At 53.8% G+C, this 13,285-nt stretch overlaps 2 protein-coding genes and 1 long non-coding RNA gene across 4 annotated transcripts; 2 read left to right on the plus strand and 1 right to left on the minus strand.

Annotated features, from left to right (window-relative positions):
• Positions 1–141: 141 nt before the first annotated feature.
• Positions 142–4,823, plus strand: Hoxd9 (homeobox D9). Its single transcript, XM_015988192.3, has 3 exons — positions 142–412; positions 661–3,521; positions 3,868–4,823. Exons 2-3 carry the CDS (start codon positions 2,732–2,734, stop codon positions 4,107–4,109), a joined length of 1,032 nt encoding a protein of 343 aa, XP_015843678.1. The 5' UTR covers positions 142–412; positions 661–2,731; the 3' UTR covers positions 4,110–4,823.
• A 2,842-nt stretch (positions 4,824–7,665) lies between these two features.
• On the minus strand, positions 7,666–9,040 carry LOC143272895 (uncharacterized). Its single transcript, XR_013050528.1, has 2 exons — positions 8,861–9,040; positions 7,666–8,280 (listed from the first exon to the last, which is right to left on the minus strand). It is a non-coding gene; the product is annotated as an uncharacterized LOC143272895 (long non-coding RNA).
• A 1,301-nt stretch (positions 9,041–10,341) lies between these two features.
• Hoxd8 (homeobox D8) lies at positions 10,342–12,803 on the plus strand. 2 transcript variants are annotated; one of them, XM_076569709.1, is made up of 2 exons: positions 10,342–10,980; positions 11,373–12,803. In XM_076569709.1, the coding sequence occupies exons 1-2, from the start codon at positions 10,380–10,382 to the stop codon at positions 11,663–11,665; spliced, it is 894 nt and encodes a 297-aa protein (XP_076425824.1). In that variant the 5' UTR covers positions 10,342–10,379; the 3' UTR covers positions 11,666–12,803. The 2 variants fall into 2 exon arrangements, with proteins under 2 accessions (XP_076425824.1, XP_006972584.4); XM_006972522.4 differs by having other exon boundaries at positions 10,352–10,980; positions 11,370–12,803.
• The last annotated feature ends 482 nt before the right edge of the window (positions 12,804–13,285 follow it).

Consider the following 13,285-nt stretch of genomic DNA (forward strand, 5'->3'; position numbering starts at 1 on the left):
CTAGAATTGCATTCTCAAAGGGGTGAGCTTCCCTCTAGCCTGGGTCTGGTAAGTAAGCCTATGCGCTGTGCTGGTTTTTACTTTCAGTTCCCCGTGTGTGTGTGTGTGTGTGTGTGTGTGTGTGTGTGTGTGTGTGTGTGTGTGTGTGTTTTCGGCTCTGGTTTTTGGTTATGTTATTTTTAATGCTTTCAGTGAGCTCTTGATGACTTCTGGCTGGGGAATCCACCATCAGGGGCTAGGTTGGAGCTAGTAATTGCCCACCTGGAACCTGCCTGGCCTCCATTACAGGAACAAGCAACAGCTTGGCATGGCACCGGATCCAATTGTGTCCCCAACACCACCACCCACCCTTTTCTCATCCCTCTGCCCATCCCAAGCTCAAGACAACCAGGCCCAGTGAAGCCAAGGTTGGGTGAGTTCTCTCATCTTGCTTTACCTTGGTTCCTTTCTGAAAGGGATTTATGTTCAGCCATTACCTTTCAGTGGCCCACATGAATTTTTTTAAAGGGAAAAATGGAAATACTCTCCCCAGTCAAATCTCTCACTATTATTACAAAATGCTCGCTGCAGCCCCTGTAGCTGAGCAGTCAGGTGACTGAAAGAGAATTCGCAAGTGAACATGACTTCCCAACAAGTCCAATGGTCCTTTTACACACATAGATTGGAAAACTCAAGGCAGCTTCTGTGGAATCCGCACCATTGAGCCCAGACTCATCTAGTCCTGTCAGGGAAAGGGAAGAGGTCCTTGTGGGAAGAGGTGACCGAATTCGTTGCCCCAGGTCCGGCCTGTGGTTTCAACCCATCTTCAAAGACCCATCATAAAACAGGTTTGTTTTCCTTTTTTCTTTCTTTTTTCTTAAACACAGGCCATTTTTTCCCCCTCAAAGAACAATCCATGTAGTCTCTCCGAACTTCGGAGCCCCCATCCAAACAGTCTTTGGGATGCCCAGTGTTTATTATTTTAAACCTTCCCCAGACCCCAAATCCTCCTAAACTCCAAGGCCCTTGAGGGCCTTATTCCCTGGGGCTGGTAGAGAGAGGTGTCTGACTCAATCCTAGCTGGAAAGGACTGGGATAAATTTGTCCTTGATTTACCTTGGATGGGCAAAAGGAGTAATCTTAACCTCTGCGTTTCTCCCAGGGATGCGGGGAGCGCCGTTAGTTTCTGATAGGGGGAACCTGTGCTACAGGAAAAGGGCAGGCCCCCTGAAACAAAATCAGAGGGCCATTCGTAAAGGCGATCAATCAGGCCCTAAGTAGCCATTTACCCCCTTTCTTTCCGGGGCTGGAGGTGGGCTGGGAGCCCTCCAAGGGTGCGCTGGGCAACTTGTAGAGCAAGGAATATACCCTCTCAATCGCCGCCGGCCCGCGGCTTTTGTCTCGGCTCCCAGCCGGGCTTTGTACCATGGATTTGGGAGTGACAATGGGCATTTCTCTCAGATTCAAGGCTGCCCGGCCTTACCTCTGAAGGCAAGGGGGGAAAATTGGGAAGGGAGTGGCTCAAAGACCTGTCCTTTCGCCCGGATTTTGAAGACATCTTCAGAATCCGTTTGCAGGCCTCCCAGTGTGAAAAGCATGCAGCGGCCCTGCCCACGGAGATGCGGTTCCCGCCGGCCTCACTGAGGCAGGGCTCATTTGGCCAGGAAGAGCCGGCCTCTCTGGCGTTCGGGTTTTTCCCTCTGTGGCATGTTTTTCTTCCAGGGCCATTCCAGAAGGCCGGGGGAAAAAAAAGATGAGGCACCGTAGCCCTCACGGTCGGCTCCTTGGGACTCCAGTGCTCACCGCTCATCCGAGGGCAGAGAGAAGCCCCTCGCAGGCCGCCCCTGCAGAGGCCGCACTGTGCTGGACCAGGCCCGGGAGTCCAGTTGCCCCAGCTCACCCCTTGGACCTCGGGCGTGTGCCTAGCCTCACGTCGAGGGTGTATGTGTGGCTGCACAGGGAGTGTGTGAGTGTGGCAGAGGGAGGGGGGCCCTTCGAGCTGCTCCATCCGTCCGTTTTATTAGGGACACATTAATCTATAATCAAATACACCTCATAAAATTTTTATTGAAAGGCATAATATCATTACAGAGGTCTTCCACCTGTTTTAAACAACACGACAAGCTGTGAGAGCGTGTGTGGGTACGTGTGGGGAGGGGTGGGTTTAGGTAAGAAAAGAGGCGAAGGAGAACAACTCCCCCCGGGCGCCAGGGGGCTGCCCTTCAAGGCCTGCCTGCCTGGGGCAGCACCCGGCCGGCCGGGAGCCTCCGGCTGCTCCCTCCGGGCTCTGGGTAACCGCCTAGGTGTGCCGTGGAAGCCCGATCCAGGGCTCAGAGCCGGGGAGTCAGGGAGCCGGGGTGGAGATGGCAGGACCCAGAGCAGCCAGAAGAGACGAACAAATAGTCCCCAGCGCCTCCTGCGGCCGCAGTGAGGCCTGTGGTCGCCGCCGCCGCCGCCACCCGGGGCGGGCTGGGCCGGGCCAGGCCGGGCTGGCGCGTGGACCTGGGCCCGACAGCTCTAATTGCAGGGCTCCTGTTGATGATGATTTTTTTTTTTTTTTTTTTTTAAATCACAGCAGCCCCCAGTTTAGCGGACTGATTTACTCCGGGTATTGGTAAATATGATCACGTGGGCCGCGCGACCAATGGTGGTGGCTGCAGCCTGCGAACTAGTCGGCTGCTCGGGCGCCGGCGAGGAGCGGCTCGGCGGCCGGGCAGTGTAACCTTGGGTGGGAGCGCGCGGCGCCTCAACCATGTCGTCCAGTGGCACCCTCAGCAACTACTACGTGGACTCGCTCATAGGCCACGAGGGCGACGAGGTGTTCGCCGCGCGCTTCGGGCCACCGGGGCCGGGGACCCAGGGCCGGCCCGCAGGTGTGGCCGATGGCCCGCCCGCCGCCGCCGAGTTCGCCTCGTGTAGTTTTGCCCCCAAATCGACCGTGTTCTCCGCCTCGTGGTCCGCGGTGGCCGCCCAGCCCCCGGCGGCGGCGGCGGCGGCGGCGACGATGAGCGGCCTGTACCACCCGTACGTGTCCCCGCCACCCCTGGCCACCGCCGAGCCGGGCCGCTACGTGCGCTCCTGGATGGAGCCTCTGCCCAGCTTCCCCGGCGGCGCGGGTGGCGGCGGTGGCAGTGGTGGCGGCGGTGGCGGAGGCCCCGGTCCCGTTCCCAGCCCCGGCGGCCCAGCGAACGGGCGCCACTACGGGATTAAGCCTGAAACCGGAGCGGCCCCGGCCCCCGCCGCCGCCGCAGCCTCCACCTCCTCCTCCACCTCCTCGTCCTCCTCCTCCAAACGGACTGAGTGCTCCGCGATCCGCGAGTCCCAGGGGAGCGGCGGCCCAGAATTCCCGGGCAACTCGTTCCTGCGGGACAAGGCGGCGGCGGCGGGAGGGAACGGGCCCTCCGGGGTGGGAATCGGGGCCGGGCCTGGGGCGGGAGGCTCGTCCGAGCCCTCAGCTTGCAGCGATCACCCGAGCCCGGGCTGCCCGCTGAAGGAGGAGGAGAAGCAGCCACCGCAGCCGCCGCAGCAGCAACTTGACCCAAGTAAGTGCAAAAGAAATTGCCCCCTGATTTATTGCTGAAACCTGTAAGGCTCGAATGTGCAAAACTGATAGTTTTACTAACCTATAAAAACGTCTAGACGCCTACCCAAGCCTAGGCGAGCAACACGCATCCATAAAAAAGCTTCCCATAACCACCTACCTTGGGCGCGCGGTTTGTACGGTAAACAGAGCGCGGGCATTAAGGCTTTTTATGATAATTCCCCCAAGTTGTGAAAAGCGTCCATCCTTGGTGAAATTAATTTAACGACCTCTCTTCCCCACCCTGTCGCCTCTCCCTGCCTCCCCTCCGCCCCTCGCTCCCTGTCTGCAAACCCCCCTCTTCCTAGACAACCCCGCAGCGAACTGGATCCACGCTCGCTCCACCCGGAAAAAGCGCTGTCCCTACACCAAATACCAGACGCTAGAGCTGGAGAAGGAATTTCTCTTCAACATGTACCTCACCCGGGACCGGCGCTACGAGGTGGCCAGGATTCTGAACCTTACAGAGAGACAAGTCAAAATCTGGTTCCAGAACCGAAGGATGAAAATGAAAAAGATGAGCAAGGAGAAATGCCCTAAAGGAGACTGACCCAGTGCGGTCCTGGCCCGCAGCGCTCAAAGGCAGCCGGGTTTTGTTTTTTGTTTTTTTTTTTCCTTTGTGGGTGCTTGATTCAGAAACTCTCCAGCAACTCGGACTTTTTTCTTCTTTTTTAGGTAGAAGTGACTGTGTGGTTGGTCTCTGTGAGTTATTTGGGGGACACTGTATTTGCTCGCATATGTATTGGAGAAACCAAGTGGCTTTGGAGTTTTGTCCTATCCCGCCCCCTCCTTTCCTACTCGGTTGATTCCTTAGGAAATGCTATATTTTGTGAGTGCACGCAGGCTTGATGAAGCCCTCTCCCGTGTAAATGTCCCTCATGTTTCTGAAAAGTCCTGTAGTTTAGTCTCACCCCGTCCAGCCTCCCCAACAGGGCCAACTATCCAATTCCGAGAATCTGAAGGCAGAGGGAGATTATGGACACCCCCACTGCTCTCCCAGCCCAAACCCAAGCGCAGGAAAGCCCCTTCCCTCAGGGAGCCAATGGGCTGACTTCCAGTGAGGCCTACCGAGAAGTCCTGGGCCCTGGGGCGCCGCGGGGTGCGGGGAAGGTTTAGTCCTCCAAGCCCAGGAGGAGCAGCTCTCTCCCCGGGAGGGCTGGGTTCCCTTGAGCGGCCTCGGGTGGTGGCCCTCCATGTTCCCGCCTCAGGACCAGTTGTAAATGTTACCGCTTCCAACAAATAAATGTTGATCTGAGCAAATGGAGCCCAGCCGCTGGCCCTGAACGTTGTGTGACTGCTCTCTGTGTCTTGGCAAAATAACATGGACCATCAGACTGCACAACCCCGGGAAGGGACACCTTGCTAAAAGCTGTAGGCCCTGGCACCTGGAGGCTCTCTAAGGTGCCTCAGAGCTTCCTTTTATGTACGCACACCTAGCCGAAGAGAGCCATTTTGGAAGGTGTCTCATCTCGGCGCTCCCCCATCATGCTGCCAGGGCCACAGTGAACCTTCTAAAGGCCCTGGGTGAACCTCTCTGCAGAGATACTGGCGCCAGGAACCAGGCACCCTTTTGCTAAGGCTTTGACACACCGCACCGCGGGCCTACTTCTGTCCTGGAGACCCAGAAGCCAATCCCCATCTCTAAACAAGAGAAAGGGCATCTTTGCACTGTGGAGTAACTCCCCCAGGCCCAAAAGGCTGGCTGGATCCGGGAGGTCGCAGCCAGTTAGGCCGCGAGCATCTGCCCCTCCCCACCACAGCCCCAAAGTGACCTTAGCAGATCCAAATGGTCAAGACACTCCCCCCCCCCATACCCTCATCCTGCCGCCCCCTTCCCTCCACCCAGCTTCTGTGTGTGTTTAGCCCCCAGCTTGGCCCTCTGAGGCTGCATTGAGAGGCTAAAATGAAGGTCATTGTGAGGGTTCGGGCGGATCACTGCCGTTGCAGGCCCTAGAAGAGGCCACGGCGCCGGACAGCCTGGGTTGGGCGGAAGGCGGGGGCGATGGCAGAGATCTTGGGGATCCTGATGAAAGAGGGGGACTCCAAGGAAAAGCAGATGGGGCTGAGAGGGAAAGCCAAGGCCCAGATCCGGCTGAAGGTGCTGCCTTCCCCCGCCCCCTAGGCCAGGCGGATACCTACAGCTCTTTGAAAACAGGAAGAGCCAAGGTGTCATAAAGCCATCGAGCCGGCCAGACGTCTGGAGGTAATGAGTTTACGACGGGCCAGGCGCTTCGCTTTGAAACCATCTCATTTTGATGTTTGTGGGAGGAAAGGAAAAATGCAGACAAAACTGGGTCCTAAAATCTGGACAATAAAATATAAACAAGACTTGGACCAAGAAGGCAGGGGCTAGGAAGCCCCCCAGTGAGGTGCGAGCATCCAGAAGAGAAAAATGAGAGGTGATATATTTCTGATTTTTTTAAAATGGGGCGAACGTTAGAGGTAGCCTATGGCTGGTGGCTCTTCAATATTTTGACTGTGGCCATGATCTATCTGGTTCTTTTAAAAAGAAAAATAAGACCATAATGAGCACTCTATTACTTGAGATGGGGAGGCTAGTGATCTTGGGCCATGTATTCAAGCAAGCACTTCCTAGGATTACGTCTTGTGGGGCATTACACGCCTCTTCACTGGCCCTTCACTCCAAATTCCCCGCAAAAATATGGAAATTTGTTCACTTATTACAGATACAGTCAATACAGCTAAATTGACGGAAAACATTTCTGAAAATGAGAGACAGAGAGATTAATTTAGCAAGAAACACACCGATTTGGTAACATTTGCTTTTTAAAACGACACGTAGACCGCTTATCCAATTCAGTTCAGTCTGTCACTTATGCAATTTAAAAATTCTCATTTATTGTCTGGAAAATTTGAATAAACATAAGCCCAATAGGGACTTTCCAGACAGGCACACAAAATGCAGCAAAAAGCTTTTAATTTGACTTTAATCCACCCCAAATTATCCAGTTTAATGGGCCCAAAACATTAAGGTTAGAAAGTTGAATTAGCAAATATACATCATTTAATGTTGAGAGTAACAGTTTTTTAAGAAAAACAACAACAACAACATTTGACTTCTAGGAAATTTTTAGCTGTCGAAGTGCTTGGTTTCTTTGAAAAAAAGTCTCACAATTAATTTTTTAAAGTTTTGATTTGTGTTAAGCCTAGCCTGTCCTACAATTATGTCTAAAAAGCACAGCTAGGAGATTACAGAATTGGGGGACTTGTGGTGTCTGGCAAACGACCGGCTGGAAGCTTCTGGCAAACACACTACTTGCAAGCTCTTGTGAGCCAAGATGAGAATTTCCTCTGCATCCAGGGGGCCCCGTTTGCTGCAATTGACTTGTTGACAGTCAAGGAGATGAAGCATTATTAGTGTCAGTGGTCCAAGCCCAAGTCAAACTGAAGAATTAAGATTAGAATTGGTTTGAGGCGAATGAAAGGAAAAATCAAACTCGGTTAGCTCGCGACAGCATGTGGCCACTAGAGGGCGCTGTTGCTCCACTTTCTGATCTCGTAAAGCTAGCATTTCGGTGGAGGAAGGTTTTGATTAAAAATATTTACAATCTTACTTTTAATCTTAAATTAGGATAAATTTAACAAAAATAAACAACGTGAGCTATTAAATTCTCAAGCCGTGCTCGTCAGACATAAAAATTTTGTCTCACTCAGCGTTTCAGAAAATCTGGACTGTTGTGCAGAAAACTATACAACGTTAAGTTAATGCATTCCATCAAAACAGAAGTAAAAAGCACAGATATTTACGAAGTTAACTGCGCTCTTCTTCTTTTCGGATAACAAACGGAATGCTTAAATAAAACCGGAAAACCCCACATTATTTTGTCATCGGGGAAATGTGCTGTTGTGTTGGTTTGTTTTTTAAATTAGGCCTGAATATGTAGAAATGAGTACTGTGTTCATGGACGACCTCCCAAATTTATGGAGTTTTTAAAAGTGCCGTGTGTTACTGAGATGTGGGTTCTTGATTTTGGCTTTTTGCCCCATTCCATTCCCAAATCCATCATTTATTCGGTGTCCAAGTATACCCACATTCCCATAAACACCCATGCCAAACAGTGGAATAAAAGGCCACAATTATCAAGTTTAGTTCCAAGGCTTTATTGGAAAAAAAATCTTTTAATTGGGCATTTGCAGGACTGAAGTTTAAATCCTTAATAGTCAGATTCAGTTGTTACACTTCAAATTTGAAAGATACTTGGAAGAAAAACAAAAACAAAATAAAACTGCCTTGCCCTTAACCACCCCAATAACAAGTTTCCCATACTCTCTGAAATAAATTTTAATAACACGTGTCTTCAGCATCTCCAGATTCATCAATAATGTGTTTACCTTCACCACTTTCAACCATTCCTTGTAGAAATAATTGAGTCGAACATAACTAGCGAATATGCCTTTCTATGTCGACCTTATTTATAAAAACGAGATTCAATCCACTCGGACTGACCTCGGGATCCAGTCCACATGGGCTGAACAAACCCACGAGGAATGGAAGGTAGCTGAAATCTCTGGCCTGCTTGCATCAGAAGTCCATCTGGGGTTTGGGGCATTTGGATTTGGCCGAGGCAAGTCAGCGCAGTGTGATTTAGTGTAAGCCAGTCTTTGGCGAGCTGGGGTGTCTCTCCAAGCTCTGTTCTCAAGACCAAAGGACCTGGTGCCCTCCAGACACGGATTATCCCAAAGGATAAAGGGTTCAGCACCTAAAGTGGGAGGAAGGATGGGAGAAAGGGAGGGAGGGATGGAAAGAGGGGAGGAGGAGAGAGAGCGAGGGAGGAAAGGAGTGAGGGAGGGGAGAGAGAGAACATATTTATTGGACATTCAAACTCGAGAAAAGGAAAAGATGAAAGCGTGTGGGGAAGCGGTTGGTGGTGTAAAGCCACGCAGCTCTCTCTGCACAGCTGCCCAAATCCGGACATTGGCCCATTCCCGACAACGCGAACCCTGGACTTCCGCAGGGGACTCTGCTTCCCTTCCTTACCGCTCACAAACGAGCCCCTCGTGAGCCTTCTCTTTATTTCCCCTCGGGGGCAATCAAGTTTAAGCTAAGGCCTGCACCCAGTCTCGGTAGTTGTTTTACAGATTCGGTGTATGAGCTAAAGTCGTTAGCAGAGGACAGGGCCTGCCCGCAGCTGCCTGGAACCGGCCCGATCCGAATCTCGGCTGGGGGACTCGAGTGCCTGCCCCCCGCGCTCCACCCGGGGCCACAGCCCGCCCAAGTCCGCTGGGCGCCCGGGTTGGGACCCCAGAGCCTTGCGCCCTGCCCTAGGAAAGGCCACCCACCCCGGCGTGAGTCCTTCGTCCCACTGGGAACGTTCCCGCAGCTCTTCTGCGCACTCCCTCGGCGACGCTTAATGCACCCTTCCCGCATTCTCCAGCCTCCCCCCCTGCGCCCAACACTGACGTCTATCAAGGGTGAAATGATGGAAACTATATTCATGGGCATGATTTCCATTAAATATCAATTAACCTGGGAGCCTCAGCCAGGCATGCAGTGCGTCAAGGGTAAATGTACATCTCATTTCCACAAGGCCTGCTCGGCTGGAAAAAGCAGGACTTTTGATTCGCTTTGATAAGGCCAGGATTTGGGAGGGCGGATTGTGGCTTTTCATCAAAAGCAAAAAAACACGTAGATAGGCCCGAACAAACAAATGCAAGGACCGATCCGTCCACCTCGTTCAGCTCGTCCACGTTCAGAAATGCAAAAAAAAATAAAGGCCATGGCCAGTCTCTACTGGGCAGCCCCGGGAGCTGTGGGGAGAGGTCGTTTGCTCGGCAGCCTCCTGGGAGGGACCTCCCTGGCTGCCCCAAGGCTAAGGTTCGGCCGCGCCCCCTCCCCGCGGGCCCGGGGGCGGGGGGTGGCCCCCGGAGCCCTTGGCAGTGCGGCTTTATGGGCCCCCTTTAAGGCTGGCGGAGGCATCCCGGGGCCGGCGTGAGGCGTCCCCGTCCGGCGCAGGGAGGGGGGGGGGGTGCCGCTTCGCCACCGCCCGGATCCCTCCGCGCGGTTATCTCGCCCCCCATCTCGCTCCCTCTCCGCGCAGTGGCGGGGTGCGAAAATGCCTCGCCGGCGCGCACCGGGGCGGCAGCCTCGGCGGCGGCGGCGGCGGCGGCAGCGCTGGGAGGAGGGGGCGGCGGCGGCGGGGGGGGGTGGGGTGGGGTGCGCGCGCGGGGAGGAGGGGGGAGAGGTTGAGGTGAGAGGTGGCACCGGGCAGAGGGTGTGTTTTCTCGGCGTCTCCCTGCAGAGCGGGGGCTCGCCGCGAACCCCAGCCTGAGCGGCTCCCCGGGGCCCGCGCGCACTCCTTTTCCTCGCCCTACTCCCTCCCTCCCCCCCCCCCCGCGCCCCCGGGGGGCGCGAGGGCCGCCTGGTGCCCGGGAGGAAACTGGAGGCCGCGGTCCCCGGGTCACCGGGGGGCGGCGGCGATTATATTGCGGCCCGGCGGCGGCGGCGCGCGCCGGCGGGAGAGGCCCGGAGGGCGGCGGCGGCGGCGCGCGGGGGCGGGAGAGGCCGCCGCGGCCCGCGAGGGAGGCGGCGCGAGGCCGAGGAGGCCAAGGCGGCGGCGGCGGCGCGAGAGCCCGACATGAGCGCCCGGCGGCCGGACGGCCGGGCCTGAGGGGGAGCGCGCGCCGGGCCCGGGCCCGGGCCGAGCCGAGCCGGCGAGCGGGTGGCGGGCGGGCGGCGACGAGGCCCGGCGGCCCCCGCGGCTCGAGCCGCCGCCCCAGAGGCCCCCGCGGCAGCGCGGCCGAGCTGAGGCGCGCCCCTCCCCGGCTCCGCGCCGCCCGCCCGCCCGCGGCCGCCGCCCCGATGAGCTCGTACTTCGTGAACCCGCTGTACTCCAAGTACAAGGCGGCGGCGGCGGCGGCGGCGGCGGCGGCTGCGGCGGCGGCGGCCGCGGCGGGCGAGGCCATCAATCCCACTTACTACGACTGTCACTTCGCGCCCGAGGTCAGCGGCCGCCACGCCGCCGCCCTGCAGCTCTATGGCAACAGCGCGGCCGGCTTCCCGCACGCGCCCCCGCAGGCGCACGCGCACCCGCACCCGTCCCCGCCGCAGCCCGGGTGCGGCGGAGGGGGCGGCCCGGGCCCCGGCCAGGACTACTTCCACGCCGGCGCGGGCAGCCCCGCCGCCGCCGCTGCCTACCAGGCCGCCCCACCTCCTCCTCCTCCGCACCCTCCGCCTCCGCCGCCGCCTCCCCCCTGCGGCGGGATTGCCTGTCACGGGGAACCCGCGAAGTTTTACGGATACGATAACTTACAGAGACAGCCGATTTTTACGACCCAGCAAGAGGCCGAGCTGGTACAATATCCTGACTGTAAATCGTCCAGTGGTAATATTGGCGAGGACCCAGACCACTTAAATCAGAGCTCGTCTCCTTCTCAAATGTTTCCCTGGATGAGACCACAAGGTTGGGATGCGCTTGCCTTTTTTTTTTTTTCTTTTTCCTAAGGAGGGGAGAAATCTGCTTTCATCTCACGTTCTAGCTTTAAAACATCCCTGTCCTTTCCCTCGCCCCCTCCTTTTCCTACTCGTGTAGCCACTGTGGCTCCTGCACATAAACTAACACGGACTTTTATCAAAGTATGTAAAGATGATGAGGACGGAGTAATTGTGAAGACCGGGTCTCCGCTTCTCTTGCCTGCCCACCCCATGTCTGTATCAGAATTAAAGACCACTGTGTGTTTCGTCTCTTAAGCCCGTTCCAGAAACTTCCAACAGCATTCAGAGACATCAACCATTAAAAAACAAAAAACAAACACGTTGATTGTCGTCCTCTGTTTTTGTTGTTTCCATCAGCAGCTCCTGGTAGACGGAGAGGAAGGCAGACCTACAGCCGCTTCCAAACCCTAGAGCTGGAAAAGGAATTCCTTTTTAACCCTTATCTGACCAGGAAGAGAAGAATCGAGGTCTCCCATACCCTGGCCCTCACGGAGAGACAGGTAAAAATCTGGTTCCAGAACAGGAGGATGAAATGGAAAAAAGAAAACAACAAGGATAAGTTCCCCGTGTCCCGGCCCGAGGCAAAGGACGGAGAACCCAAAAAGGAAGCCCGAGACCTGGAGGAAGACGGAGCCGAAGGCCGCACCGATTAACTTCTAAACTTCACAGTTTTTACTACAGACTATTGAGACTAACGATCAGCAGATGCTGGTTGGACACCGCCTTTCCCCCTTCCTTTTTGGAAAGGACTTTACCTGTGTTTCAAGCTACCTTAATGCCACTGCTCTTGAGGTTTCTGCGCTTTGAAAGGGATTTGGGCATTTTTTAAAAAATAGTTCGTAGTATCGCATAGAAGCAGTCCTTGAGCTGCCCTATAGAAGGGTAATTTGATACCGACCTTGTAGCTATATTTTTATAATGGTGGTTTTTAATGTCTGAGCTGGTGATTTGCCTCAACAACGTAAACTTCCTAATGATCAGCACTAAATGATTGAGTATAAAATGCTTTATTAATCAAACAAGTGCACTTGAACATTTTAAATCTTTATGGTGAGTGAGTAAATTAAAAGAAGTCTATTAATAATTTTTTTAAAAAATTATGCCTGCAGAATATTTACTTTATATTATTTGATGAAATGTATTATTTATATTTTTCTTTCTGCTTTTGTAACGATGGTTCGGGTGTCTTTTGGTTTACTTCCAGAAGGTTTCTTTGAACATTTTTGTAAATGTCTGTCAGGGAAGAGTCTGGGCCAGATATTGGAAAAGCACATTACCTGAAGAGTGCAATGTATCGTCCAGGCTCTCGGTTTCCTTAAACGTAGGAGAGTGTTGTGCCAGTGAGGAGAGTTTAAGGATAATGTAAGAATCGACGTTTAGCCGCGTTTCTGTAGTCCATACAAATGATGGCAATTGAATAATCTAGAGAAGTAATACTTGAAAACTAACTGCAACCTTTTCATTAACTTTGCACTCTGGCAAGTGGCCTTGCTTTCGCTTCGCACCCTGCTTGTCATCTCCTGGGAGCTCTAGGTCTCGTGCTCTGTGTTTCTGCTTTGTCAAGTAGGTGCCATATTGATTAGAGTTCTCTCTGCACTGCTCGCATGCTCCTTTTAAGCCAGCTTGCTACGTTCATCTCAGATGTCGGTTGGTACGTCCGTCCTCTGCTGTTCTTCAGGAAAGCCACGACCTTACCTATTTGAAACAAGCCCTGAGTGTAAACGCAGAAACTCGAGTGTAAACAACCGCTCCAGAGCATAGCTCCTCAATAAAGAAATGTACCTCCTTAAAGAGCAGAGCTGATATCTTTGAGCGCGGAAAACACCATCTCCTCGCCAGTCACAAACAATGACCAGGGCTCACATGAAGGCAGTGACCTGCTCAAGCTTTCTATTTGATAAGCGGGTGTGGGTTATATACTTCCCAAGCTGTTTAATAATAATAATAATAATAATAATAATAATAATAATAATAATAATAATAACACAATAAATGATGATGGTCTGGGGCTTCCTTCCAGAGTGGGCTGACTGTTCATGCTTTGTCTTGCATTAAATAATCCTGGTATGATACTGTGACAGCTTTGAACTTCAAAATGATTCAAGTCAAATCTTAGGCCTGATGACCCAGAGTCCAGGTTACACCACAGCTTAATTCCATGGAGTCCTAGTTGAAGCTGGCGTTTGGCATTTATTAGTAACAAGATATCCATTTCCCATTTGGGGCTACTCTTGCAGCTGCCTTTTTATCCAGGGGTGGGGGAGGAGGGCGAG

This window comes from Peromyscus maniculatus, chromosome 4 (assembly GCF_049852395.1).
Source record: "Peromyscus maniculatus bairdii isolate BWxNUB_F1_BW_parent chromosome 4, HU_Pman_BW_mat_3.1, whole genome shotgun sequence".
In the NCBI taxonomy this organism is placed as follows: Eukaryota; Metazoa; Chordata; class Mammalia; order Rodentia; family Cricetidae; genus Peromyscus; species Peromyscus maniculatus.